Below are 27,822 nucleotides of genomic sequence, written 5' to 3' on the forward strand. Positions count from 1 at the left end.
ACCTACAGCCAAGCATCACAAGAAACTGTTCCACCTTTGGCCTGGAGTGATCTTTATTTTTATACCTTCAGTATCTACTTGGCACACAGTTTCATTTTTCAACATACATGCTTCCTTACAAGTAATAGAATAAGTCATACATTAACTTTTAACAAATCATTTGATTAAAATTCTACAATTATCCTACATACTTTGATTCCAATGTATTCTATCAACAAATGCAAAGCTTTACAGAAGATGGATGTTTTCTCGTCATGGGGTAGACTTAACTATACATCACTTCTTCATTAACCCAAGAGGTGCTTAGACATGCAGTTAAGCTAAGAGTGATTATTCATTACACTAATCAAATACATAATCAATCAGACTTCTAAGGAGTTAATTAACACAACATTGTTGCCAAGTCAGCAGGGTCAGAGGGTATTAAGACATAAGCCAGTTTTAAGTATTTTTCCAATATCAGGCTTTCATTTTCTAATGTTTCACTAAGGTTTCCAAGACATATTACCTTGCCAATAGTTAACAAAACAATCCAGTGAGGTGGGGTGGAATGTACCAGTCTTTTCCATGAAAGGCAATTAATATACCAGATCAGGGAGACTTGTTATCCCTGGCCTGTATGGGGGTGGAGAATCTAAATACAGTTGTGTTAGGGGGTTTTATACCTAGAGAAGGGGGTCCCATCTATGATCCCCCATATAAATGGGTACATAGGAATCCTTAGGTTTGATTCTGTAAGTAGCGTTTTCTGGCAATATTCTAGGGGAATAAAGTGGGACATCTATTTCGACCCTGCAGGCATTTTGCTCTCATCTATGTTCCCCTGGATCTGGGTAAGAATAATAATCATAACAATTCCAATAATAAGGGAGTGTTAGTAAGAAAGAAGTCACATGAGTGGGGGGTTGGGTCTGAATAGATGTTTCCATCCTTCCTGGGGACCACCATGCAGTCCTCAGTTTCCACCTGTGACTGTGTCAGACAGCATGGACTTGATGGCTCCCAGAAGTAGAGGTCAAATTATTTCTCACACTATCACTCCCTTTTCCCAGGGATGTAGACTGTCAAAAGACATTGAATGAAATAAACCTTCAATGGGGACATTGATTTGGAAAAGCCTGCATCGCAATGGCTATAAGTTGGTTGTAGATCAATATCAGTCTGTTTTCTGAATCCCCAAGGCATGTCAAAATGTCCCTTTGACTACCTAGAAATAGGAATTTAAGCCTTGCTGGGCCAGAATGCACACTCCAGCTTTTAGCAAGAGGGTACAATGGAAAGGACTTGGACTCCCCAAATCCAAAGATTTAGAATTGGGTGAGAATTCTCGATTCATGGCTCTGACACTTTATGGTTGTATAACTCTTGGTAAATAACTTGAAACTTTTTAAACCCATTTTCCATCATCATGGGGGACCAGAATATTTCCTTCCCAGGGCTATTGTGAGGAAAGTGTCCTGTAAACTAAAATTAAAGGATTTTATGATTTCTTCAGTGTGGGTAATACACTCAATCTATACTTCTTACAATCCCTCTTTTTCTCAGTATACAGTCTTCATGAGTATCAACAACAACAAAAATCATCCCATGGTGACCAGGCTTCTGGTGATCACTCTAAAAAGATGAAAAACTTGGCTTGAGACTTCTTCAGTTGACAGATGCTTCTAGTCAGCTTCATGTCCCTTTCCAATTTGGAAGGATTCATCAGATTTTCACTTTTTTTTTTTTTACATAGCCTTTGATAGTCCAGTATTCTCCATACCACAATGCCATATTAAAGTAGGACTTTAATGAAGTGTTATTCATTTATCTCAAAGGAAAAAGCCAGAATCCTTAGCTTGACTTTGATGGTGATAGGACTATAGAATTCCTCTCCCTTCTCCTTACTGCCCCTACTCCATTTTCCTAAATCAGGAATTTGTTGTTGTTGAGTCATTTCAGTCACACTCAACTCTTTATGATCCCATTTAGAGCTTTCTTGACAAAGATACTAGAGTGGTTTGCCATTTCGTTCTCCAGCTCATTTTATAGATGAAGAAACCGAGGTAAACAGGGTTAAGTGAATTATCCCAGGTCACAAAGGTAAGTAAATATGTAAGGCCAAAATGATGCACAAACCAAAATCTCACACCATACACTGAGATAAAGTCACAATGGATACCTGATATAGAAATAAAGGGGTACACCATAAACAAATTAGGTGAGATTTGAACTCCAGTCTATCCTAACTCTGAATTGAATGTTTTTACCTAAAATATCTTAAAATTTCTTCAATTCTTTAAATTCTCTGATTTTATTCTTTTTTTGGTTTTGGTTTTGGTTTTTGACTGAGCCATTGATTTACATTTGTTCAATTCTAGTTTTCAGAAAGTCGATTTCTTGGAAAAGGCTTATCTCTTTCTTTTCTAAGAGACAGATATTTTATACATTCTGAATTCATTTGAGTAGAATTTCTTTTCCTATCACTTTCTGTTGATTTTTGTTAGTAATATACAGAATGAAATTCTGAATTTATTCTATATCCTGCTGCTATACTGAAGTTAATCATTATTTCAGTTTCTTTTTTTTTAATCTCTAGGGATCTCTAAGTAAACTATAATATCATCTGCAAAAAGATATAATTTTGTTTCTTTTTGCTTGTACTTATTCCCCTATTCTTTTTCCTGTCATTGTTATAATTAGCATTTCTATATCAAATAATATGACAGTGAACATCCTTTCTTTATTATTGATTTTATTGGAATTGTATCTAGTATTTCTCTATTAGAGATAATGCTAAGTCCAGATTTTAGATAGATACTATTTACCCTGTCAAAGAAACATATATTTATTCTTGGTTTTCAAATGTTATTACTTAATAAAAGTATTTTGTTTTGTCAAAAATCTTTTTCTGCATCTATTGACATGATAATGCATTTCAAAATAGTTTTTCCTATTAATATGGTCTATTATGTTTGCAATTTTCACAATATTTAACCAACCCTGTATCACTAGGGTAAAAATAATCTGGTCATAATGTATAATCTTTTTTGATATACTGTTTTGTCTCATTGTTAATATTTTAATCAGTATTCATTAAAGATATGTCTATTGTTTTCTTTCTCTGTTTTATCTTTTCTTGGTTTGGATAGCACAGCTATATTTGTTATCATTTTTGTTGGCATAGAATTGGGCAAAACAGTTACTAATAATTTCCTTTGTGTCTTCTTCATTTGTTGCAATTTTTTTTTATTTTGGAGTAATTTTGTTTTCCTATATGTTTTTCATAAAATTAGCTAATATTTTATCTATTTTCTTAGTTTTTCCTCCAAAAAATCCAGTTTTTATTCATCACAAATTCATTTGGTTGTTGTTTTTGGCTTTTGACAGGAAAAAGGAAGCAAGTAATGTTGCCTCTTCAATGATCTTCAGAATTTATATTTTTGTGTGTAGTTGGGGTTGTTTATTTAATTAGTTTTAGTTTTAGTTACATGCCCAAATAATTCTTTCATTCTTCCTCTAGTTTGTTGGGGGGGGAAATGGTTCAGAGCTAGAAATTATCTCTTAATGACAATTTTGGCTGTCATTCTATTGTTATTGTTTTCTATAACACAATTATGTATTGTCTCTATTATTTCTGACCCACATATTTTTAAGGCCATATTTTAGGGACATTTCCATTTAAGCCTGGATATTCAAATATCTTGTACTGATTATAATTTTGGTTGTGTCATAATCAATAAAGGAAGCATTTAAGATTTCTGTTGAGGTTATTGTGAAATGAAATTTGTGGGGAGTGGCATTTTCAGGTGTGCATAAAGATCAATATTTGTCATATTGTCTAGATTTAGATGAGAAGATCTAATTCCCTAGCAAAACCTCCTTCCTTTTAATATTCCTAGTGAGTCATTACTTTTATACACTTTCACAAATGACTGCTTTATTATCAATCTGCATGCTTTATCCTCCCTTCTAAGATGTCAACTCCTTAAAGAAGTTGTTGTTTTTTTGTCGTCTTCAAAGTACCTAACATAAAGCTTTACAAATTCTCATTAAGTATTTGTTGAATTCAGTAGGATCCATCCAATATGCTGCATGAGAAAAATAACTTAAACAAAATATCCTTGTCAGGAGTCATGCTGGCTTGTTGTCAACTACCCAGGCAAAGAACTGTCAGCCCTGGGGAAATGTTTCCTATAGTTTATGGCCCTCAATTTCTGGTAAACATAGATCACTAGATCAGGAAAAGTCTTCTGAAAATACTTGGAAGGTTCCCCAGTTTTTTTCTTCATCCTGAAATGAAAAATAATATATTCAATGTGCTTGCTCTAGGGTGTTTAATCCTCCATTTCCCTTTAACATTTACAAGTCTGACAATTCAATTATTCCTCCTCAAGAAAAATTTTAATTTGTGACAGGGAAATTTTTTAGTTCATTTCTTACTTCTCTGATCTTCCCAGCAGAGGAGGACTATAGCTAGAACTTCTTATTTTATAAGTAAGAAAGGGGAAACAGACAAGTTCAAATAACTTGCTGATGGTCACATACTTAACAAGTGTTAGAGATTGGATTTAAGCTCAGATTTTTCCTAACTGCAAGTCCTAACTCCACTGTGACACTAGAATTGGAGCTTTCTCATTCAGAAAGCCTGATATGAGGACTAGATTGATAGGAACACAGATTTAGAGCTGGAAGGAACTTTGAGGTCTTATCATCCTACCATCTGATTTGATGGATGAGAAAACTGGTGTCTAAGGAGATGAAGTCACTTTTCTAAGCTTTCTTTGAGGCATCTGGGTAAAATAGGGGTAATCATAGCACTTCCCTCTCAAGGTTGTTGTGAAGATGGTTTGAGATAATTTGTAAATTGTCTGGCACATAGTTAGTGCTTAATAAATACTCATTTCCTTCCTTTCAAGAGCACTAAGATAGTAAGTAACAGAGTTAAGATTCAAACCCAGGTCCTAGAACACCAGATTTAGTGCTTTTCCCATGATACTTCTTAGGGAGTGTTCCTGAAAAAATCATTGAAATGTGTGGGAAGCCATCAAGCCCATGCTGTCTGACATGATCGCACGTGAGTTCCAGAGTTGCAAAGCAACTTTCTGGAAAAATAAGGCACCCACGGAATCCTCCTGTTTGACTTATCTCTTTAATGGAATTGTTATGATGAAAAATAATACAAGAGCAAATACTTATAGGATCAATACATATGTATCCCAGTTTAATCCCCCTAGGTTATTGCCCCAAAAGATTACATTCACAGAATTAAAACTTAAAGATCATTACCCCCTCCTTTCCTTCTCTACAGAGCTACATGCACTCCCATTACAAGCCAGGCAAGCCAAGAACATCAATCACCTTCAAGAAACACTCCACTGAATTCTGTTTATGGACAGAAACCAGACAACATTGCTAGGTGCTTTAAAGTAACACAAGAAAAATAAAACTTGTAAATTGAGGAAAACCCCAAATCTGGTCTGTCATTAAATTGCCCTCTAACCTCATACCTAGCTATGAAATGTTTTGTTACCCACCTCCTAAGTAATTGTGATTGATTGTGAAAGCTGACCCAAAGTAACAATAATTCTCCTAGGTCAGGGAAAACTAACCTCTAGATCACCCTGTTTATGTTATTCATCTATAGCAATAATGTTTTGTTGACTATCTCCTTAGGCTATAATGTCTTGTTAAGTTACATGGAAATATATATGAAGAAATTGATTGTGTGCCAAAGAAGTATGTACTTGAAACCCTATATAATAAATGAACTTCTGTGCTATGGCAGAACACTGTGTGATGTCTAAGCATGTGGGCCTGAGCACACAGTGTCTCTCATCTCCATTACTCGACTGGATCGTCACACTTAGATGGAGAAACCTTGGACCCTCAGAGAGACTGCTGAATGGCTCTCCTTAGAAATGCCTGATGAGGGATATTTTTTTTTAATCCTTGAAGGATCACTTAGAGGTCAGAGAAGAAAATTTAGAAGCAATAAGAAGGGCTTCCTAAAAGTTGAGCATCCCATACCCAAAGATAAGCAATCAGTTCATCTTTTGACAATTTATCTTTAGATATCCTCTTCTTTATCCTTCTCATCACTCTTTAGGGGGGGCACTTAAAAATATTATCAAAGGACTACAACATTATTAAAACTTAATCAATATAAGCATATGAACAGGATTTCCCAAAAGTCTTAAGCTTTGGTAGTTTAAAACTATGCCTAATAGGGAAAGAGTTTATTTCCCACTCACTGACATCCATAATTCCAATTTGGCCTGAATTCTAGTTTTACAATTCACAAATAGCCTGGAAGGTAAATGGAGCAAATTCGGGTTTTGTTAAAGGAACCTATTTCCTAACAATATGTCATATTGAGAGACAGGAATGGTTTATCTTGGTAAATCACAAATTCTTTTTCCCTGGAGAACTTTACACAAAGGCAGGCTGACCACTTATCAGAGAAGTTGTAGAAGTTATACTAGTTTGGGACTAAATGGACTCCAAGTCCATTTCAACTCTGATGGTCTATGAGTTGAACAATATGAATATATGTATTGCCTAAAAGCACTCGTATAACTATATCAACTACCCCTGGGGAAGGAATCTGAATCATAAAATGTCAAAAAAGTGTCAAAAATTCTTTCTACATGTAATTGAAAAAAAGTTTTTAAGTAAAAAGAAAAAAAGAAGGAAAGAAGCAAGGAAGCAAAGAAGGAAGAAAGGGTCTTGAGGGATATCAGTAATTTGAGTTGTATTTTTGTTTCTTTGTCTTTGTTTCTTTGTTCCTTTCTTTCTCTCTCTTTCTTTCCCTCTCTCTATTTTGTTTCCTTCCTTTCTTTTTTCTCTTTGTTTGTTTGTTTGTTTGTTTCTTCCTTCCTTCCTTCCTTCCTTCCTTCCTTCCTTCCTTCCTTCCTTCCTTCCTTCCTTCCTTCCTTCCTTCCTTCCTTCTCAGTGATTTCAACAATCCTATCTGATCTAAGGGTCATTTATCATTTATATATGTACATATATATATATATATATATATACACATAGGTATCTCAAAAAACCTTAGTGTGGTTTTTAACCTTTAACATATAATGCTTATGGCTATGTATACATGTATATTTTTATAATATGTCTAGATATTATTCTTTCTACATGTGATAGACATATTATAAAGACAAATATATTCCCCAAGTTTTAGTACAGATTTAAGCTTTAATACCTACACATAGATATATAAACACATATGTAATCAGTGTATACATATATATATATATACATAGATATATAAAATTAATGCTTAGAACAAAAATACAACTTTGGGGACATACCTGCATACATATAAATGCACAAGTGTCTCTCCCAAGACCCAATCCCATATTGCCAACTGCCTTTTAGACATTTCCAAAGGGATGCCTTTAGGCATTTCAAATTCATTCTGTCTAAAAAGGAACTCGTTATTTTCCCTAAACCTTTCTTCCCAATTTTTCTGTTTTGTCAAGAATACTAATGTCTTTTAGGTCACCTAGTCACCAACTTCACATCATTCCCAACCCTTCATTCTCCATCATCCTTCACATCTACTCTTTTCCTCTATATATTTTCAATACTGCCTTCACATCATCTCTCATATCCTTTCTCTGATCACATGATCACCAGCCTAACCCAGGACCTCATTATCTCTTTCCTTGATTCCAGCCTTTCTTTCTCTGATTCTTTATAGATACTGTAACTAGGAACATAAAAGAACCATTTTATTCTGCCCCAGTCAGACCACATTGTGTTCCTTTCTGGACACTGTATTTTGGAAAGAGCCTTGATGAACTGGATTGTGTCTAGAGTACAGTAATCAGAATAGAGAAAGATAATAACCACTTAAGGACTGGTTAAAGGAAAAAGGGATGAGAAGTCTAAGTGAAGCTATAACCACTGACTTCAACTGTCTGAAGGACTATGAGATTAGACAAGTTCTGCTTGATCCCAGAAAGTAGAGTTAGGAGCAGAAGATCAGGATTATCAGAAAAGAAAAATTTCTCCTCTGAAAGAACTTTTTAACCTTCAACTACCTCTATCAACCACATCAATAGCCACCTACCTCTCAAGAATTTCTTCAGGAAGCAAATTGAAAATTAATGTATAATTTGATGAAACTTATTGCTTCATCCAAGGATTCAGGTATTAAGAGAGCACTCACCATTCATTCTTTTTTTCATCAATGTGTTCACCTATATTCCGGATAAATTTCAGCAAGTCTCCAACAGTTTCCCTGTAGGAGGGTCTGTTCTTATAATATGAATTCATACTTTCCATGATATATTTATCAATCTGAAAAAAAAATGAGCCATAGTAAAGTGAGATTTGCCCATTTTTAAGACAAGGAGCCAAAGGCAGTGCATCAGGATTTAAGTCAAAATAACTGTATTTGAGTTCTGGGTCTTCTATTATTGGCCATGTGTCACCTTGAGGAAGTCATTTCAGTTCTGTGATCTATTGATTATTCATCTGTAAAGATCAGAATAGTAATACTCATGCTCTCTGAGATACTGGGTTCTTGTAAAGATAAAATGAAATCATCTAATATCCAGTAAATCCAGAAAGTAAAAGTGCCTTATTGAGACATTCTAGAAAAGCAACAAATAAAAGAATTATATAAAAATTAGCTATTATGGAGATTATTTTTCTAACTTTGACCCTTTCTCAAGTTCCCCTGACTGCCTGATGCCAGAAAAAATGATACTTACAAAAACTACACCCCCAAAGAGAACTAATAAGGCAAACTGGGCTTTTTTCAAAGTGCATATGATTTTACTATATGTATGTTTCCAAATTTGTGGAGACAACAAATTACTCTTTTCTGAAACCCCATTTTCTCAAACATAATGCAGTTTGACAAAATGATCTCTTCCATCTCTTCCAACCCAAAGCCAGGAAGGTACACACAAGGTCATGGCAGGAAGAAGGTATGAACAGGCCACTGAAGACAGTGAGATGTAGTAAGTACTCTCCTATCACAGTCAAGTGAAAGGCAGATTATGAAGACCATGTCTTGACCTCTAGAAATCTTAGGAAACTCTCTACTTTTGCCTCCTCCTTATCTCATTTCTACCACATATTTAAGATAGAGATTACAGTAAAATATTTCCGATAGTATTTCCAACTTGGAAATGAATCTAATACATATATATATATATATATAATATATCTTATATCATATATATATATATTTATATACACATATAGTGTACCTTTGAGCAAGGACAAACAGAGTTCCTGGTGCTAATGGTGTAATAGAAAGAATACCATACATGAAGCCAGAAAACAAATACAAGTCTTCTTTCTACATATAGAACAACATCATACACAATATATCAAGATAAAGTCAAAAGGTGAAACCATAAACAAATCAGGGAAGGACAAAATAGCATACCTGTCAGATCTATTGATAAGGGAATAATTTCTGACCAAACAAGACATAGAGAACAAGTAAAATAGATAACTGTGAAGACATTAAAATGTTTAAAAGGTTTACATGAACAAAATTAATGCAAGCAATATTAAAATGGAAATGATAGACTGGGGAAAAATTTTATAGCAAGTGTCTCTGTCAAAGTCCATATTTCTCATGTATATAGAGAACCGTCAAATTTGTAAGAGTATAAGTCATTTCCCAAATGATGTTACAATTTAAAATTATATTGCCAGACTGATTTGGGGGTAAGAATATAAGTTTATTGATTGTCAAGTGTATTGATTAGGCTAACATCATAACCAATAAGGTAATATAGGTCTTCATGGCTCACTCAAGACCAGGCACAATCCAAGATGAAACAGAGCTTTATAAATAGATTTTTAGGAGCTCATTATTCAGCCCCTCCCTTGACCATATCAAGAGATCTTTAATTGGTGATAACTAATTAAGAAGTAGTCTATCAACCTATTCACCTCTCCCTATTTCCATAGGTGGACAAGTCATATACATAGGAAAAGAATCTTTGTCCCTTTCAAAATATTAACCAAATATTATTAAAAAGGAAAATATTCCTTGGGATTCCCAAAGACAAAGAAAATGCAAAAGTAGCATACTGGATGGTATCTCTGACCAAGGTTCCAGGCACAGAAATATATTAATTGTTCCTAATATGTAGGAATTTATACAGTACATGAAAAATTAATTTTCACAGATAAATGGTAAAGGGGTATGAACAGGCATTTCTAAGATTAAAAAAAATTAAACCATCTTTAGCTATATGGAAAAAATGCTTCAAATCACTATTAATTAGAGAAATGCAAATTAAAACAACTCTGAGGTACCACCTCATACCTATCAGTTTGGCTAATATGTCAAAAAGGGGAAATTATAAATACTGGAGGGAATGTGGGAAAATTGGGACCCTAACATACTGTTGGTAGAACTGTGAATTGATAACCTGGAGAACAGTTGCCCAAAGGGCCATAAAACTATATATACTATGTATATCAGATCAAATTGTTTATCATATCCAAGAGGCAGGGAGACAGGGAGGGAGAGAGACAAGTGGAATCTTATAATTTCAGGAAACATATGTTGACAATTGTTTTTCCATGTAATTGAGAAAATAAAGTATCTTTGAATAAAGAAAAAAAATTGCATATACCCTTTTGAACCAGCTATCTGACTCTGATTTTTTTTAACTTTATTAAAAGAAAAAAAAATACACCAGAGTTCCCTAGCTGAAATTAACTAGTTTCAAAGGTTCCTCCTAGGCACAGGATTGGTCCTTATCTAGACCAATCCTGCTCTGGGAAGTAGGGGGAGACATGGTCCCTCCTCTACACAGGATTGGTTCATTCAGGACCAATCCCATGCCAAGGGGGAATGTGGTCCCTCCCCCAACATAGGATTGGTCCATTCAAGACCAATCCCACAAAAGGAAGTAAGGAGGAGGGATCCCTGGGGCACCTGAGAAATGCAATCCCTGGACAGGATACTTTTTTTTTTTTTAAACTGACAATCCTCATGATGAAAATGGTATCCATCACCATAAAAGGAAATGACAAGTCTGAATACAAATTGAAGTATACCATTTTCACTTTATTTCCTTCATTAATTTTTCTCTAAGCATTATGTGTCTTTTTTTCATAAAATGATGATCATGGAAATATGTATTACATAAATAGCACATGTGTAGCCTATATCATATGACCTGCCATCTTGGGGAGGAGGGAGAAGAGAAAGAGAAGGCAAGAACATGGAATGTGAAATGTCAGGAAATAGATATTAAAACTGTAACACTGAGGGCAGGTAGGCAGCTCAGTGGATAGAGAGCCAGGCCTAGAGATGAGAAGTCCTAGGTTCAAATTTGATCTCAGACACTTCCTGGTTATATGACCTTGGGCAAGTCCCTTAACTCCAATTGTTTAATCCTTACCTATCTTCTGCCTTGGAATCTATACTCAGGTAAGGCAGAAGTAAGATTTTAAAAAAGGAATTGAAGGATCAAAAATCACAGAAATAATAAATAATTTCACAAAAGTTAATGATGAGATAATATGTAAAAACTTTTAGAATGTAGTCAAAGGAGTCCTGAGAAAAGAAATTTTAATACTAAACAGTTTCATCAATTAAAGTGGATGGGGAGAATAGATCAATAAATGGGTATGTAACTAAAAAAAAAAAACAAATCAAAAACAAATTAAAAAGTCAATACAAAATGAGCATTCTGAAATCAAAGAAAAGATTAAAAAAAGGAAAAAATTTAAAGCATCAATTGATAGATATAAGTAAGAGTTGGGGGGTTTTCCACTAATAAAATTGTTGTTATTCAGTCTTGTGCAACTCTTTGTGACCCTATTTGAGATTTTCTTGGCAAAGGCACTGCAATGGTTTGCCATTTTCTTCTCCAGTGGCAAATAGAGAGTTAAGTGACTTGCCCAAGGTCACATAAAGCTAGGAAGTTTCTGAGGCTAGACTTGAACTCAGGTATGCCTGACTCCAAGCCTAGCTCTCTATCCACTGAGTCATCTAGCTGCCCCACTTGTTGCTTAGAGACCCTTAACTAAAGACCTAGGTTATCCTGACCCAGTCATATTTGAAGATGCAAGGAGTTTCCTCACAACTATACAACCCAAGCAACCGTACATCTTATCTAAAAACCTGCCCAGTAACAGCCAATCAGTTATTGTTTTACTGTTCCTTTGACCCAATACAGACACTTGAGGGGCATGGGACATCTCTTCTACTGATTTCAAGGAATTGTGCCTGTTCATTCTCTGCCTCCCAACTTGGAAAGTCTCTAATCTTTCCTCCAATAAGAAATCAGGAGACATAATGCTGTAACCTGGTTAATTGCTTTCTTTTAATTTAATTTAATCTTATTTGAGGAATATATTCACTCTTCACTTCATCCTCTTAGAATCCTTCACTTTCAAGTCACCATTAATCTGGGACTTCTTCTTATCCTTCCCAGTTCCTACTGTCTCTTCCACCCAAACTGTTTTGTATTTAGTATTTATTTATGTGTATACATATTGTTCTCCAGGAGAATGTAAGATTATTGAGGGCAAAGGCTGTTTCATCTTTGTCCTTATAATTCTAGTACCTAGCACAAGGAATGACACATAAATGTTTATTGATCAATTGATCATCCATTTCCCAAATGGTCCCATGTCTCTTTCAAATGCTAGCCCTTCAAATACTTGCAGACCTGTCAAATACTTACTGCAGAAGCAGATGTATAAAACAAGCAAGTAAAGCACTCAGAAGCTCCTTGGCAGGGACAACATGGTTGGCAGAGTCTCATTCCCAGTTAAGTCTTTTGGGCAACATTGATCTTACCTCATCTCTCCAGTTTTTAAACTGGTCGGTAGAGTTGAGTTCTCTGAGGAGTATACTGCTCTCATTTCTTGTTTTGATGTCAGATTCATTCCCCACATCTCGAAGAAACCTGTAACGACTGAAAGAGAACTTTATTACAATTGTTCCCTCTCCCTTCTTCCTTTTTTTTCATCAAAGTGTAAATTGTGGTTCATTCATTCAGTTCAATTCATTCAGTCATTTATGAACTGGACATTCACTTACGTTTTGCAGCTCCAGAAGAAAGGATGAGAGAGCAATTCACTTAGCTGACTCTGGAATTCTGCCCCAGGGAGGAGAAGATTTTCCACAAGATCTTCAATTTCATTATTTGGACAAGCATCTATGACTTCATCATCACTTTGGGTTTGGATTTCTAAGAAGGGGACATTCCCCATCTGCACCACATACAGGACCAGCCTCCCAAGAGCCTACAAGAATCAGGAAATTCATCAGCTTATATTTAATGAACTATACCTGCTCTCTGCAAGGCATTCTAATAGATGTGAGAGATGCAAAGGTGAGTAAACCTAGCCCTTGCCTCCCTGGCAAACACAATCTAGTTGGAGAAATAAGGCAGGCATTTATGCCTATATAAAAAGACAATTGGTCGGTTGTTTTCCTTCGTACTTGAAGGGTTAATGTATAGTATGTTGGACTGTGGCTCATCAGGCCAACCTCAGAAGGCTCTACTTCAGGTCAGGCACAAATAGCCCATAAGGACATCTGGGATGGAAATGTCTCTAAATTTGTGCATCTCAGTTTGTTTGTTTGTTTTTGAGCTACTGCAATTCTGCATTGCTCCTAGAGCACAGTGGCTTCTTTGAGGTGGGCATGCCAAGAAGGATGGTCCTGTGAGAGTGTCTTCTGAGTCTTACAATGGACACTAAAATCCTTCAGAGAGACCCTGAGAAAGTCCTTGTTTTACTTCTTCTATCCTCCATGTGAGTTCTCTGTAAAATAGTCTTTTAGGCAAATGTACATTTGGCATTTCAACGATGTGGCTAGCCCATCAGAGTTGAGCTCTCTGTGGTAGAGTGCTTGGTAGTTCAGCCAGAGAAAGGGCACATATCTGATTCCTTATCTTGCCAGATGATCTTCAGAATCTTCCTAAGACAATTCCAATGGAAGTGATTCCATTTCCTGGCATGGCACTGACATACACTCCAGGTTTCACAGGCACACAAAAATGGGGTCAGCACATCAACTCTGTAGACTTCAGTTTGGTAGGCAATCTAATACCTCATTTCTCTCACACATTCCTTCAGAGCCTTCCAGTCACTGAGCTAACTGGTTATAGATGCAGCAGCCTCATAATCCATGTGGACATCCATGGAAAGTATACTGCCAAGGTTGATGAACTTATCCACAGAATCCAAAATTTCTCCATTTGCTATAACTGATGGATCCATGTATGCGTGGTTCAGTACTGGCTGGTGAAGAACCTTGGTTTTCTTCATATTAATTGTTAGGCCAAAAATACCACAAGCAGCAGAAAATTAATTTGTACTCTGTTGCATCTCAGTCTCAGAGGCTGCACTGAGTGCAAATCATCACAAACAGAAAATCATGTGCCAGCTCTCCCTCCACTTTAGTCTTGGCTTTTAGCTTTTTCATGTTAAATTATTTATTATCAGTACAATAGTTGACTTTGATGCTATTTTCATCCTCACTGAAGGCATTCCATGACATCACTAAAAATATCATGTTAAAAGCATGAAAGCAAGCACAAGGTCCTGCTTCATTCCACTGGTGACTGGGGGAAAGGGAGAGCATTGTCTAGAATCCAGAACCAGTGCAGTGCCATCTTGGAGCTGGTGTACAATACTGAGGAACTTCTCTGGGCAAGCAAATTTTGCCATGATCTTCAACAAACCATCATGACTGGTGATATCAAAGACCTTGGTCAGATCAATGAACACTGTGTACAGACTGCTGTTCTGCTAGTGTTTCTGCTGAAGTTGTCAGGAAACAAATACCATATGACCACTCCTGGCCCTTGCTGAAGCCACACTTGCTATCAGGCAGGTGACCATCTTTCCAGCAAAAAAAAACAGCCTATTAAGGAGGACTCTAGGAAGAATTTTTCCAATATTGACTAAGAGAAAAGCTCCCCTGTGATTGTTGCAGGAAAACCTATTTCTTTTCCCTTTACTGAGATAGATAATGGAGGTATCTTTAATCTTCTGAGGGATATCCTCGTCTTGCCATATAACCTGGAAGATTTCAGTCAGCTTTTGTATGAGCAGAGAGAAGAGAAATAAATGTGATTCAGCAAAAAGGGAATATACCTTTAGATCGTCCTTAATTTTCTGCTGAGCTTCATCCAATTTTTCACTCTTATCAAAATCTACCAAACAAATTTTACCTGTAGAATCTGACAGAGAAAGAGACAAGAGATTGTTAAGTGGATCATCTTTCCATGGATTGACAACAAATTCATATGACCATGCACTCTAAAATGCTATTTTTCGGGGACTTCCGGTCAAGATGGCGGCTTAGAGAAAGCTAAAGTTCAGATCTTCGGAAACCCTTCCTTACTGAACTCAAACTATATGCTCCTAGGGCACTGAAATTCAAAACGAACAACAGCATAGAACCCGGGAATCCTTCTCCTGGACCTGGACCTGGATCAAAAGGTACGCCCCCCCCCAAAAGCCAGAACTCGAGATCACTCGGACCTAAGGGGTAGGCAGAAGGAAGGTCCCAGGACCCATCCCCCCAACCCAGAGCGCTGAGTCTGAGGCAGCAGAGGGAACCTCAGAGCCTCAGGGCTGGCTATCCTGAAGGCTGCTTCCTGAAAACAACCTGACCCAGTTGCGGGGGCACCCAGACAGCAGGGAAACAGAGAGAGATGGGGGGAGCCTATAGCCCCCTGACCAGATCCTTCCATCTGAGTCTCACCGAAGGTCCCTGCCTCAGGGCATACTCAGTCCGAGATTAATCCTATCACCAGCCCTCAGAGCTCCAGGAAGCCACGGCCCCACCCCCTCAGAGAGCAGGGTCATCTGAAACAACAGTAACCCTCAGGGCTGGCAAAAGGGCCTCAGGAGCAGGCTATTCTGAAGGCCGCTTCCTGAAAACAACCTGACCCAGTCCCGGGGGCACCCAGACAGCAGGGAAACAGAGAGAGACAGGGGGGAGCCTGTAGCCCCCTGGCTGGATCCTTCCATCCGAGTCTCATGGAAGGTCCCTACCTCAAGGCATACTCAGTTCAACCCACAGAAAGTTAATCCTATCAGGAGCCCTCCGAGCTCCAGGAAGCTGCGGCCCCTCCCCCCTCAGAGTGTAGGCTCTTCTAGCCGGCTAAGGCACTGAAAGAAACACTTCCCGGAAAGGGCCAAGCCAGACTCAGAGGGTGGAAGTAAGGCAACGGAGAAGCATCGGGAGGGAACTGAGGAGGGAAGTAGCACAGAAACACCAGCAATTTCTGGCCTCCCCGGGAAGACAGAACAGCTGAGGAGAAAGGACAATTTGCCTAGAGCTAAAACTTCTGAACACGAGACAGAGATAAGAAAAGCTAGTCCTCCCCATTCAGATAGAGATGGCAAACTCCACATAAGCACAAAAGCCTCAAAATTCCAAGAAAAACAAGAAGAAGGGGGCGACTTTGGACACATTGTATGGAGCAAAAATACAAAATACAGAGGAGATAGAAGAGGAAACACAAGCAAATGCTCCGAAACCTCCCAAAGGGAATGGAAACTCTCCACAAACCCATGAAGAATTTGAATCGGAAATGATCAAAAAGATGTAAGCCTTCTGGGAGGAAAAGTGGGAAATAATGCAAAAGAAATTCAAGCATCTACAAAACCAGTTTGACCAAAGTGAAAAGGAAAACCAGGCTTTAAAGGTCAGAATTAGGCAACTCGAAGACAACGAGCAAGAATTAATAAAGCAAAGCCAAAAGACCAAGAAATTAGAAGAGAACATAAAATATCTCACTGACAACATCATAGACTTGGAAAATAGAGGGAGAAGAGACAATTTAAGAATAATTGGACTACCAAGTAAAGTCAGAAATAAACAGCAAACTCGACATCGTAATACAAGATATAATCAAAGAAAATTGCCCAGAGATCCTAGAACAAGAGGGCAATACAGGCACTGAAAGAGTTCACAGAACAGCCTCTACACTAAATCCCCAAAAGACAACTCCCAGGAATGTAATTGCCAAATTCCAAAGCTTTCAAGCAAAAGAAAAAAATCTTACAAGAAGCCAGAAAAAGACAATTTAGATATAAAGGAATGCCAATCAGGGTCACACAAGACCTTGCAAGTTCCACTCTAAATGACCGTAAGGCATGGAACATGATTTTCAGAAAGGCAAGAGAGCTGGGCCTTCAACCAAGAATCAGCTACCCATCAAAACTGACTATATACTTCCAAGGGAAAGTATGGGCCTTCAACAAAATAGAAGATTTCCAAGTTTTTGCAAAGAAAAGACCAGAGGTCTGTGGAAAGTTCGATATCGAAAAACAAATAGCATGGAATACCTGAAAAGGTAAATATGAAGGAAAGGGAAAAGGAGAAAAATGTTATCTTTTTCTTTCACTCAAACTCTCTTCTATAAGGACTAAATTTATATCAATCTATGTATACTAACATGTGGGGAAAACATAATGGGTAAATAGGGAGAAAAGAAAAACCAAATAGAATAATCTTTCTCACACAAAGATTCACATGGGAAGGGGAGGGGAAGAAAACTCCTATAAGAAAGAGAGGAAGAGAGTTTTTACTTAAACCTTACTCTCAGGGAAATCAACTCTGAGAGGGAAGAACATCCAGATCCATTGGGATCTAGAATTCTATCTTACCCAACAAGGGAAGGGAGAAGGGAAAACCAAGAAGGGGTAGGGGGGAGGGAACACAAAAAAGGGAGGGAAGAAGAGGGGAGAGGGGGAGGGAACAAAAAGGGAGGGACTAGAAAGGGAAACATATGAAGTGAGGGGACAAGGGGGACTGATTTAAAGTAAATTACTGGACTAAAAGGTAGAGCTGAAGAAGAAAGGTTAGAATTAGGGAAGGATATCAAAATGCCAGGGAGTCCACAAGTGACAGTCATAACTCTGAACATGAATGGGATGAACTCACCCATAAAACGTAGATGAATAGCAGAATGGATTAGAATCCAAAACCCTACCATATATTGTCTTCAACAAACACACATGAGGTGGGTAGACACCCACAAGGTCAGAATTAAAGGATGGAGTAAGACCTTCTGGGCCTCAACTGACAGAAAGAAGGCAGGATTGGCAATCATGATATCTGATAAAGCCAAAGCATAAATAGACCTGATCAAAAGTGATAGGGAAGTTAATTATATTTTGTTAAAAGGGACTTTAGATAATGAGGAAATATCAATAATCAACATGTATGCACCAAATAATATAGCACCCAAATTTCTAATGGAGAAAGTAGGAGAATTGAAGGAAGAAATAGACAGTAAAACCATATTAGTGGGAGACTTGAACCAACCGTTATCAAATTTAGATATATCAAATCAAAAAATAAATAAGAAAGAGGTAAAAGAAGTGAATGAAATCTTAGAAAAATTATAATTAATAGACATATGGAGAAAAATAAATAGGGATAAAAAGGAATACACCTTCTTCTCAGCACCACATTGCACATTCAGAAAGATTGACCATAAATTAGGTCACAGAAACATGGCACACAAATGCAGAAAAGCAGAAATAATAAATGCAGCCTTTTCAGATCACAAGGCAATAAAAATAATGATCAGTAATAGTACATGGAAAACCAAATCAAAAACTAATTGGAAATTAAACAATATGATACTCCAAAATCATTTAGTTAGAGAAGAAATCATAGAAACAATTAATAATTTCATCAAGGAAAATGACAATGGCGAAACATCCTTTCAAACCTTTTGGGATGCAGCCAAAGCGGTAATCAGAGGTAAATTCATATCCCTGAGTGCATATATTAACACACTAGGGAGAGCAGAGATCAATGAATTGGAAATGCAAATAAAAAACTCGAAAGCAATCAAATTAAAAACCCCCAGCAGAACATCAAACTAGAAATCCTAAAAATTAAGGGAGAAATTAATAAAATCGAAAGTGATAGAACTATTGATTTAATAAATAAGACAAGAAGCTGGTACTTTGAAAAAACAAACAAAGAAGACAAAGTACTGGTCAATCTAATTAAAAAAAGGAAAGAAGAAAAGCAAATTAACAGCATCAAAGATGAAAAGGGAGACATCACCTCCAATGAAGAGGAAATTAAGGCAATCATTAAAAATTACTTTGCCCAATTATATGGCAATAAATACACCAATTTAGGTGATATGGATGAATATATACAAAAATACAAACTGCCTAGACTAACAGAAGAAGAAATAGAATTCTTAAATAATCCCATATCAGAAAATGAAATCCAACAGGCCATCAAAGAACTTCCTAAGAAAAAATCCCCAGGGCCTGATGGATTCACCAGTGAATTCTATCAAACATTCAGAGAACAGCTAACTCCAATACTATACAAACTATGTGACATAATAAGCAAAGAGGGAGTTCTACCAAACTCCTTTTATAACACAAACATGGTACTGATTCCAAAACCAGGCAGGTCAAAAACAGAGAAAGAAAACTATAGACCAATCTCCCTAATGAATATAGATGCAAAAATCTTAAATAGGATACTAGCAAAAAGACTCCAGCAAGTGATCAGAAGGGTCATCCACCATGCTCAAGTAGGATTTATACCAGGGATGCAGGGCTGGTTCAATATTAGGAAAACCATACACATAATTGACCACATCAACAAGCAAACCAACAAGAACCACATGATTATCTCAATAGATGCAGAAAAAGCCTTTGATAAAATACAACACCCATTCCTATTAAAAACACTAGAAAGCATAAGAATAGAAGGGTTGTTCCTAAAAATAATAAACAGCATATATCTGAAACCATCAGCTAATATCATCTGCAATGGGGATAAACTAGATGCATTCCCAATAAGATCTGGAGTGAAGCAAGGATGCCCATTATCACCTCTACTATTTGACATTGTACTAGAAACAGTAGCAGTAGCAATTAGAGAAGAAAAAGAAATTGAAGGCATCAAAATAGGCAAGGAGGAGACCAAGTTATCACTCTTTGCAGATAACATGATGGTCTACTTAAAGAATCCTAGAGATTCAACCAAAAACCTAATTGAAATAATCAACAACTTTAGCAAAGTTGCAGGATACAAAATAAAACCACATAAGTCATCAGCATTTCTATATATCTCCAACACAGCTCAGCAGCAAAAACTAGAAAGAGAAATCCCATTCAAAATCACTTTAGACAAAATAAAATACCTAGGAATCTATCTCCTGAGACAAACACAGGAACTATATGAACACAACTACAAAACACTCTCCACACAACTAAAACTAGACTTGAACAATTGGAAAAACATTAACTGCTCATGGATAGGATGAGCCAATATAATAAAAATGACCATCCTACCCAAACTTATTTATCTATTTAGTGCCATACCCATGGAACTCCCAAAAAATTTCTATACATGTCAGACCTTTGGGAGGGGAAAGACTTTAAAACCAAGCAAGACATAGAAAGAGTCACAAAATGTAAAATAAATAATTTTGACTACATCAAATTAAAAAGCTTTTGTATAAACAAAACCAATGTAACTAAAATCAGAAGGGAAACAACAAATTGGGAAAAAATCTTCATAGAAACCTCTGACAAAGGTTTAATTACTCAAATATTTAAAGAGCTAAATCAATTGTACAAAAATCCAAGCCATTCTCCAATTGATAAATGGGCAAGGGACATGGATAGGCAGTTTTCAGATAAAGAAATCAAAACTATTAATAAGCACATGAAAAAGTGTTCTAAATCTCTTATAATCAGAGAGATGCAAATCAAAACAACTCTGAGGTATCACCTCACACCTAACAGATTGGCTAACATGATAGAAAAGGAAAGTAATGAATGCTGGAGGGGATGTGGCAAAGTAGGGACATTAATTCATTGCTGGTGGAGTTGTGAACTGATCCAAACATTATGGAGGGCAATTTGGAATTATGCCCAAAGGGCGATAAAAGAATGTCTACCCTTTGATCCAGCCATAGCACTGCTGGGTCTGTACCCCAAAGATATAATGGGCAAAAAGACATGTACAAGAATATTCATAGCTGCGCTCTTTGTGGTGGCCAAAAATTGGAAAACGAGGGGATGCCCATCAATTGGGGAATGGCTGAACAAATTATGGTATATGTTGGTGATGGAATACTATTGTGCAAAAAGGAATAATAAAGTGGAGGAATTCCATGGAGACTGGAATGACCTCAAGGAACTGATGCAGAATGATAGGAGCAGAACCAGGAGAACATTGTACACAGAGACTAATACACTGTGGCATAATCGAATGTAATGGACTTCTCCATTAGTGGCAGTGTAATGTCCCTGAACAATCTGCAGGGATCTAGGAGAAAAAACACTATTCATAAGCAGAGGACAAACTGTGGGAGTAGAAACACAGAGGAAAAGCAACTGCCTGACTACAGCGGTTGAGGTGACATGACAGAGGAGAGATTCTAAACGAACACTCTAATGCAAATACTAACAACTTGACAATGGGTTCAAATCAAGAACACATGTGATACCCAGTGGAATCACGCGTCAGCTATGGGGGGTGGGAGGGAGGAAAAGAAAATGATCTTTTTCTTTAATGCATAATGCTTGGAAATGATCAAATAAAATATTATAAAATTTAAAAAAATAAAATAAAATGCTATTTTTCCTCTCTGAAAAAGATATTAATCATATCTTTCACTTCTCAAGTGTTTTGTCCTTTCCAAAGCACTTTCACATATATAAATGCCTAGCCTATCTACCACAGGACAGCTATTCTGTCTTTCTAGTGGTGGGCACAGATTTGCAGTGATGCATCCACATGCTCCTTCATATGGCCAGTAACACATATTAACAAGATACTAGGTGCTCCTGAAAAGCTAAATTCATCTGGCTCAGATAAATTACATCCCAGGGTTCTGAAAGAGATGAAGAATATAATTGTTGAGCCCATTGTCAATGATCTTTGAAAGTCCATAGAAAGAGGGTGAAGTTCTGCAACATAGGAAAAGAGTAAATCATGTTCCTGTTTTTAAAAAAGGAAAGAAGACAGAATCTTCAAATTACCGGCTAGGAAGCTTAATTTCTATCCTTGCCAAAAAGTCTAGGGTATGTTATTAAAGAGATGGTTTGTCGGTCTTTCAAAGGGGAAGCAGTGATCCATAAGAGCTATTAGGTGAAAACATTAAGCTGACGATCATATCTTGGGATTTTGAAAAAGTTTTAGACATTCCAAAAATTATTAAACAAAAACAGAATTACTTTGGCATTCAGGTAAATTTATTCTAATCCAATAAGCATTTACTTAGGAAAGATTTTTTATGTGCATGGTACCAAAGGCCCTGCTTAGAAAGGGGAATGGCTGAATATATGGTAAATGTATGATTGATATGAGAGACTTTCTAAGGCAAGATCCTTCCCCCATCATGTTCTTTTCCTCTTTTTCCCCTGTGGTAACATCAGCATAAGCAGCATCATTATTCACATTATCTAGTATTTTAGGATTTAGAGAACAAGTTGGTGAGTTGTGGGTATTTTCTACATTTTACAGATATAAAAAAAAAAACAACTAAGGCTCAGAAATATAATATGGCTTGCCCTTGTGTATATAATGAGTCCAATTCCAAAAACATTTTTTTAAACTCTACCTTTTGCCTTAGAATCAATACAGTGTATTGGTTCCAAGGCAGAAGAGAGGTGAAGGATAGGCAATGACTTTCCCAGGGTCACACAGCTAGGAAATGTCTGAGGTCACATTTGAACCCAGGGCCTCTTTCTCAATCCACTGAGCCACCTAGCTGACCCACTAAAAGCATTTCTTAGTGTAAGATATTGTGCCAGATACTAGAATAGGGGATTCTAACTTGAGATTTGCAAAAAGATTTCAAAGTATATATGAACTTATATGGTGGGGAAAAATGGAATTTTTATTTAAACTAACCTCTAGCTGAAATTTAATATTTCCTTCAATTATTAAAAATATATAATTAAGTAAAAGATATATGATATATAACATAACATATCATAATTGTATATTTAATATAAATATATAATTTCAAATTTTAATTAATTGATTCAAGAATTTTAATACAAAACATGATTCTGTGATGGAGTTCATGGGATTTATCAGATTGCCAGAGAGGTCTATCACACACACACACACACACACACACACACACACACACATAGATTTCCATATCCAGAAATACAAAGATATTATGAAAAACTTAACATCCCAATGGACCATCTGACTCATACCATTGGGACAAAAAGGTACATATTTCCATTTGTAACCTGTGGACCAACCCCTCCCCAAGCTCTGCGCTCACATAGAGCAGGTCAAATCTTGGGAGCTCACTAAAAAGGATCAATTTTTCTTTAGCTCCTTGCCTGCGTAGAGATTTGAGGAAGTAGCCTACTTTGGGAAAGGTCTCTTTGGTGATGCCAGTAAAGATGGTATAAACCTGAAAAGCCAGGAAGGAGCTTTCTCTCTTTTCTTAGAGTTAGGGCTTTGGGGGGTGGGGGGGCTAGTACTTCCCCAACTGTGTACCAGGTCATGCAATCTGATCTTTAGGACTAATTCAATAGGTCTCTGGTCTATAATTCCCTTCTATTTCATTCTATACACATATGTCTGTGTATGTATGCTTGTTTTAGTATAAACTTCCCATGCAAAGAAGTTCTCTGAAAAACTGTCATACTCGATTTAGCCTAAAATGTCCCCAAAGTAAGCAGTGAATATTTAAACCATGTCTGTACAGTACTTATACAGCTCTGTTTTCAAGGGTAAATCTCCATGTGATATTTTGAGTGCCATCTACCAAGATCCCCAGGTTTAGAAGACTTGTTCTGAAGGGGAGTTTGGGGAGGAACTTGCATTGAATGCAACTTTCTAATTAAATCTACTTCGAAGAACACTGTAGAGTTAGCCTATGTTCCCTTGGCAATCATTCAATACTTCTGGGAGAAGGGAACCTAAGATGACAGAAGGAAACTGATCCAGGATAAAGAATTTGCTGCAGCTTCAAAGTGAATAATCCCTATATCAAAAATTGACTGACGGGTTTTGGTAGTGGAATGGGATGGTATAAAGAAAACTAAGTGATCTTATTTTTGAAACTCCCTAAACCTCAAAGGCTGGGCTGGGGACTCACCTATCAAGATATTCCCTGGGTGCAAGTCTTGGTGGGTATAGTGGCTTCCATGTAGTTCTTGTACTAACTTAAACAAGGACTTGAGAATGTTTTTGGTGAAGTCTTCATCCTTCAAGGCTGCTGCTCTTTGGCCAGCCAGATGTTCCTCCAGAGTACTCTCACAAAGAGAAAAGCACAAATATAAGCAGCTCTTGTCACTCTCTCTCCCATGAAACATCATCAAATTGCTATTTTTCTGGCACTGCTGGATACAGGCAATTTCCTGCTTAGCCCGTTCACTGTCTTCCCGGAATCGCTTCACAGCTACTTCTTTTCCATCATAGAACCCCAGATACACCCCACCTTCAGAAGTTTCTGCAATTTTGTACTCTTTATAAATGAAAATCTTGAGTCTGCCAATCATGGGACGGTACATTTTATGGAGCTGCTTCAGCGGGTCTCGCCATCGCTGACTGTTTGGTTCCCAGGCCTCATCAGGACAATGGAAATTCTCATGGGCGCCATAGTACCGAAGAAGGCTTTTCATATCCTTGTTGTACTTCCTCTCAGCTATATTAATGAGGTCTCCACAGTCTACTTTGGCTCCACTTTCACAGAGCAACTTGGCAATGCCAACACGATTCTTTTCAACAGCAAGCAGCAGAGCTGTGTTGCCATCACTGTCTGTCTCATTGATATCTATGCCATCTTTTTCCAGCAACATCTTTACTAACTCATCATCCTTCTCTACTGCCAAGATTAAAGGTGTTTTTCCTTTCTCTCCCCTCACATTGACATCAGTTCCATGAGCTAGGAGGATGTGTACAATCTGTTTCACATTTGCAATCTCATCATTCAGTAAACTATGAAACAAAACATTCCTGCCCATGTTGTCGCAAACATTCACATCTGCCCCCATCTTTTCAAGAAGGATTTTCACTGCATTGACATGACCATTTTGGGCTGCATCCATTAGGGCTGTGCACCCCCCTTTGCCCAATTTCTTTTGTTCCTCACTAGTTTGTCGTCCTAAATTCACATTCGCTCCATTTTCATATAGTAATTCTAATGCCTCCACTTCACCATAACAGGCAGCTTCCATAAATGCTGTGAACCCATTATTATCATGTTCATTGACATCTGAGCCCTTAGAAAGAAAAAGTCTCAGGAGATTCACATCACCCATAATCCCAGCTACAATGAAGGGAGTGGCACCATTGTCCTTCCTGATATAAGGATCAGCACCTTTATCTAGTAAAAGCTGAACCATCTCCTTGTTGCATTCTGCCACAGCTTTATGCAGTGGAGTCCATCCCCCCACCCCCCGGACATTGATATCAGCTCCTTCTTCTAACAGCTGTTGGACCAAACCAAAAGCACCGTGATGAACAGCTTGAATCAAAGGAGGACATCCTTCCTTGGGGGAAAAGGAGACTGTGGGTTTCTGCTGGGATTTGCTGTTATTGGCTGCCATGAAAGTTGATGTCAGATGACAATGCTGTATCTTGAGATTCTCTTTGCCCCTCTTGGAAAGAAAAGTTAAAAAAAGGAAAAGGAAAAAAGCAAGGAAAAAAAGAAAATCCATCTCCTTTGGACTTGATTAGAAGGTGAAACTCTGAGAGTTGAGAAGGTGAGTGTTGTCTTGCTTACAAACAATGTTCTTTGGCTCTTTTGTTTTCTCCATCTGTTAAAAAATAAATTTGTCAGTTAACCACATAAGCCACATTAAAAAACAGATTTTTCTGCCCAGTCCCTATAATGCTGGCAATTGTATATCAACCACCACCCACCTGTCTTCATCCATCCTCATCTAGATTGCTCAATAGATTGAGAGTCAAGCCCAGAGACGGGAGGTCCTGGTTCAACTCTGGCCTCAGACACTTCCTAGTTATATGACTCCAGGCAAATCATTTAATGCCCATTGCCTAGCCTTAAGTGCTCTTCTGTTAGACCAATATACTGTATTGTTCTTACTGTTGGGAGGGTTTCTAAGGAAAGGAAGAAAAAGAAGTTCAGCACCTGGCTGACCTCATACTACAAGAACTTCAGCACCCAAGCTCAGGCTCTCTCAAACTCCCTAATCTGAACCTGGGAAATATGTTGACGAATAGGAGAGTCTCCAACCCAGATGCTGGGATTTAGGGAGTTTAAAAAAAATGAGAGCTTATTTTTATTTATAACATACCTTCATATGTACAAAAAAGTCCTACAGTCAATTTTTGCTAACCTGCATTTCCACCATCTCTTTAAATGCCACAACTTCCTCCTTCTAACCACTTTGGTCACACCTAAGTAAAGATGGTATCACACTGGGTTTCACTATTACCCAGAAATGTTCCACTTCCCTAATTTAAAACTGATAATCTTCTAACTAACCACAATCTCTAGTCCTTCTGTCTCTCCCCAGGCCTCACCCCCTCTAACCCATCCTTCACCCTCATTAAGGTCTCTAATTTCTCTGCACCCAGGGCTTTTTCAAGTCATTTCTCCTGCCCTGACTTCACTTCTTTCTTTCTCTAATTTTGATACTGGAATTAGTCAGCTCAGCCCTACACTGTCTTCTAATTCTCTTCTCCTCTCGCTTCCATCCAATTACTGCTCCTCCCTTACCAGACCTGAGCCCAGAACTATGCCCACCATCCTTCTCTCCTACTGCTATTCTGTCACTGAGAAAATCCTACAGCTGTACTAATTGGGTACATTATTAAGTTATAATAAGAATGACATTTATCGAATAGCAACCATGTGCCAAGTACCATGCTAAGCACTTTGCAAACACTCTATTATCTCATTTGATCCTCTTTAATTTCACCTGAAGATTCCCTCTCTTTCTTCAGTGTAAGGCTCAGGCACCACCTTCTCCATAAAGCCTTTTCTGATCCCATCAGCTGATAGTGTTCTTCCTATCAAACTACCTTGAATTTAACTACTTTGCATTCATTTGTATTGATCCCCTTCATATTGTCATATTCTTCTGTATGTTCTTATTGTCTACCCATTGGAACAAGCTCCTTAGAAAAAGAGATCGTTACAGATTGTATGTGCATCCCTGAAACCTAGTACAGTGCCCGACACGTAATAGACAATTCATAAATGCTGCTGGGAGACCCCTATATCACCTACTCTCACCCAAGTCCCGCCCTGGCCTCTGTCTTTCATGATCGAACTCACAGAGCCAAATGCTTCTAGATTCCCCATTCCAGAGCTGGGAATAAGAAGGGTCAGGATGTAAATGAAGAAACAGGAAAGGAAGAAAAAAGCGTCTAAGAGATCCAGCGGTATGGGGGTGGGGTGGGGTTGGGAAGCGGGTAGAAGAGGAAGGAAGAAATGAGGAAGGAAATGTTTACCGGACGTGTTACTTGCTTTTAGTTTCATTTCTCTCCAGCAAATAGTTCCTTGGCTAGAAAAACAGTTCCCGGTCAAAAGAATTGTACTAATGATGTTAACAGCAGATCAACAAAGAGTTGAGTTCATGCCTAGCCGGGTTTGACCCCCGAGGGTCTCTAGCCCCATTCTAGGGCTTGCGGAAGGGACTGCAAGTTCCCCGTCTGAAAAATCCTAAAAAGGGCTATTCCGCGGGTTGTCAGCTCTCATTCTGCCCACACTTACCTTCGGATCCCCTAATTCTGCCTCAGATCTTCCTGCCAGCATCTCTCTGGCATATTAATTCCCAAACCCGCCGACAGCATTTGGTTGCAACTCCTCTCCTAGACAGCTGGATGCTTTAATGCAAAATGTCAACTGAGTAAGTGAGCCTTAGCTCCTGGGTTTT

At 37.7% G+C, this 27,822-nt stretch overlaps 1 protein-coding gene across 1 annotated transcript; it reads right to left on the reverse strand.

Annotated features, from left to right (window-relative positions):
- Positions 1-35: 35 nt before the first annotated feature.
- Positions 36-27,822, reverse strand: RNASEL (ribonuclease L). Its single transcript, XM_007480924.3, has 7 exons — positions 27,660-27,822; positions 24,072-25,734; positions 15,091-15,176; positions 13,025-13,230; positions 12,782-12,899; positions 8,162-8,292; positions 36-4,272 (listed from the first exon to the last, which is right to left on the reverse strand). The coding sequence occupies exons 2-7, from the start codon at positions 25,633-25,635 to the stop codon at positions 4,134-4,136; spliced, it is 2,244 nt and encodes a 747-aa protein (XP_007480986.1). The 5' UTR covers positions 25,636-25,734; positions 27,660-27,822; the 3' UTR covers positions 36-4,133.

This window comes from Monodelphis domestica, chromosome 2 (assembly GCF_027887165.1).
Source record: "Monodelphis domestica isolate mMonDom1 chromosome 2, mMonDom1.pri, whole genome shotgun sequence".
NCBI classification, from domain to species: domain Eukaryota; kingdom Metazoa; phylum Chordata; class Mammalia; order Didelphimorphia; family Didelphidae; genus Monodelphis; species Monodelphis domestica.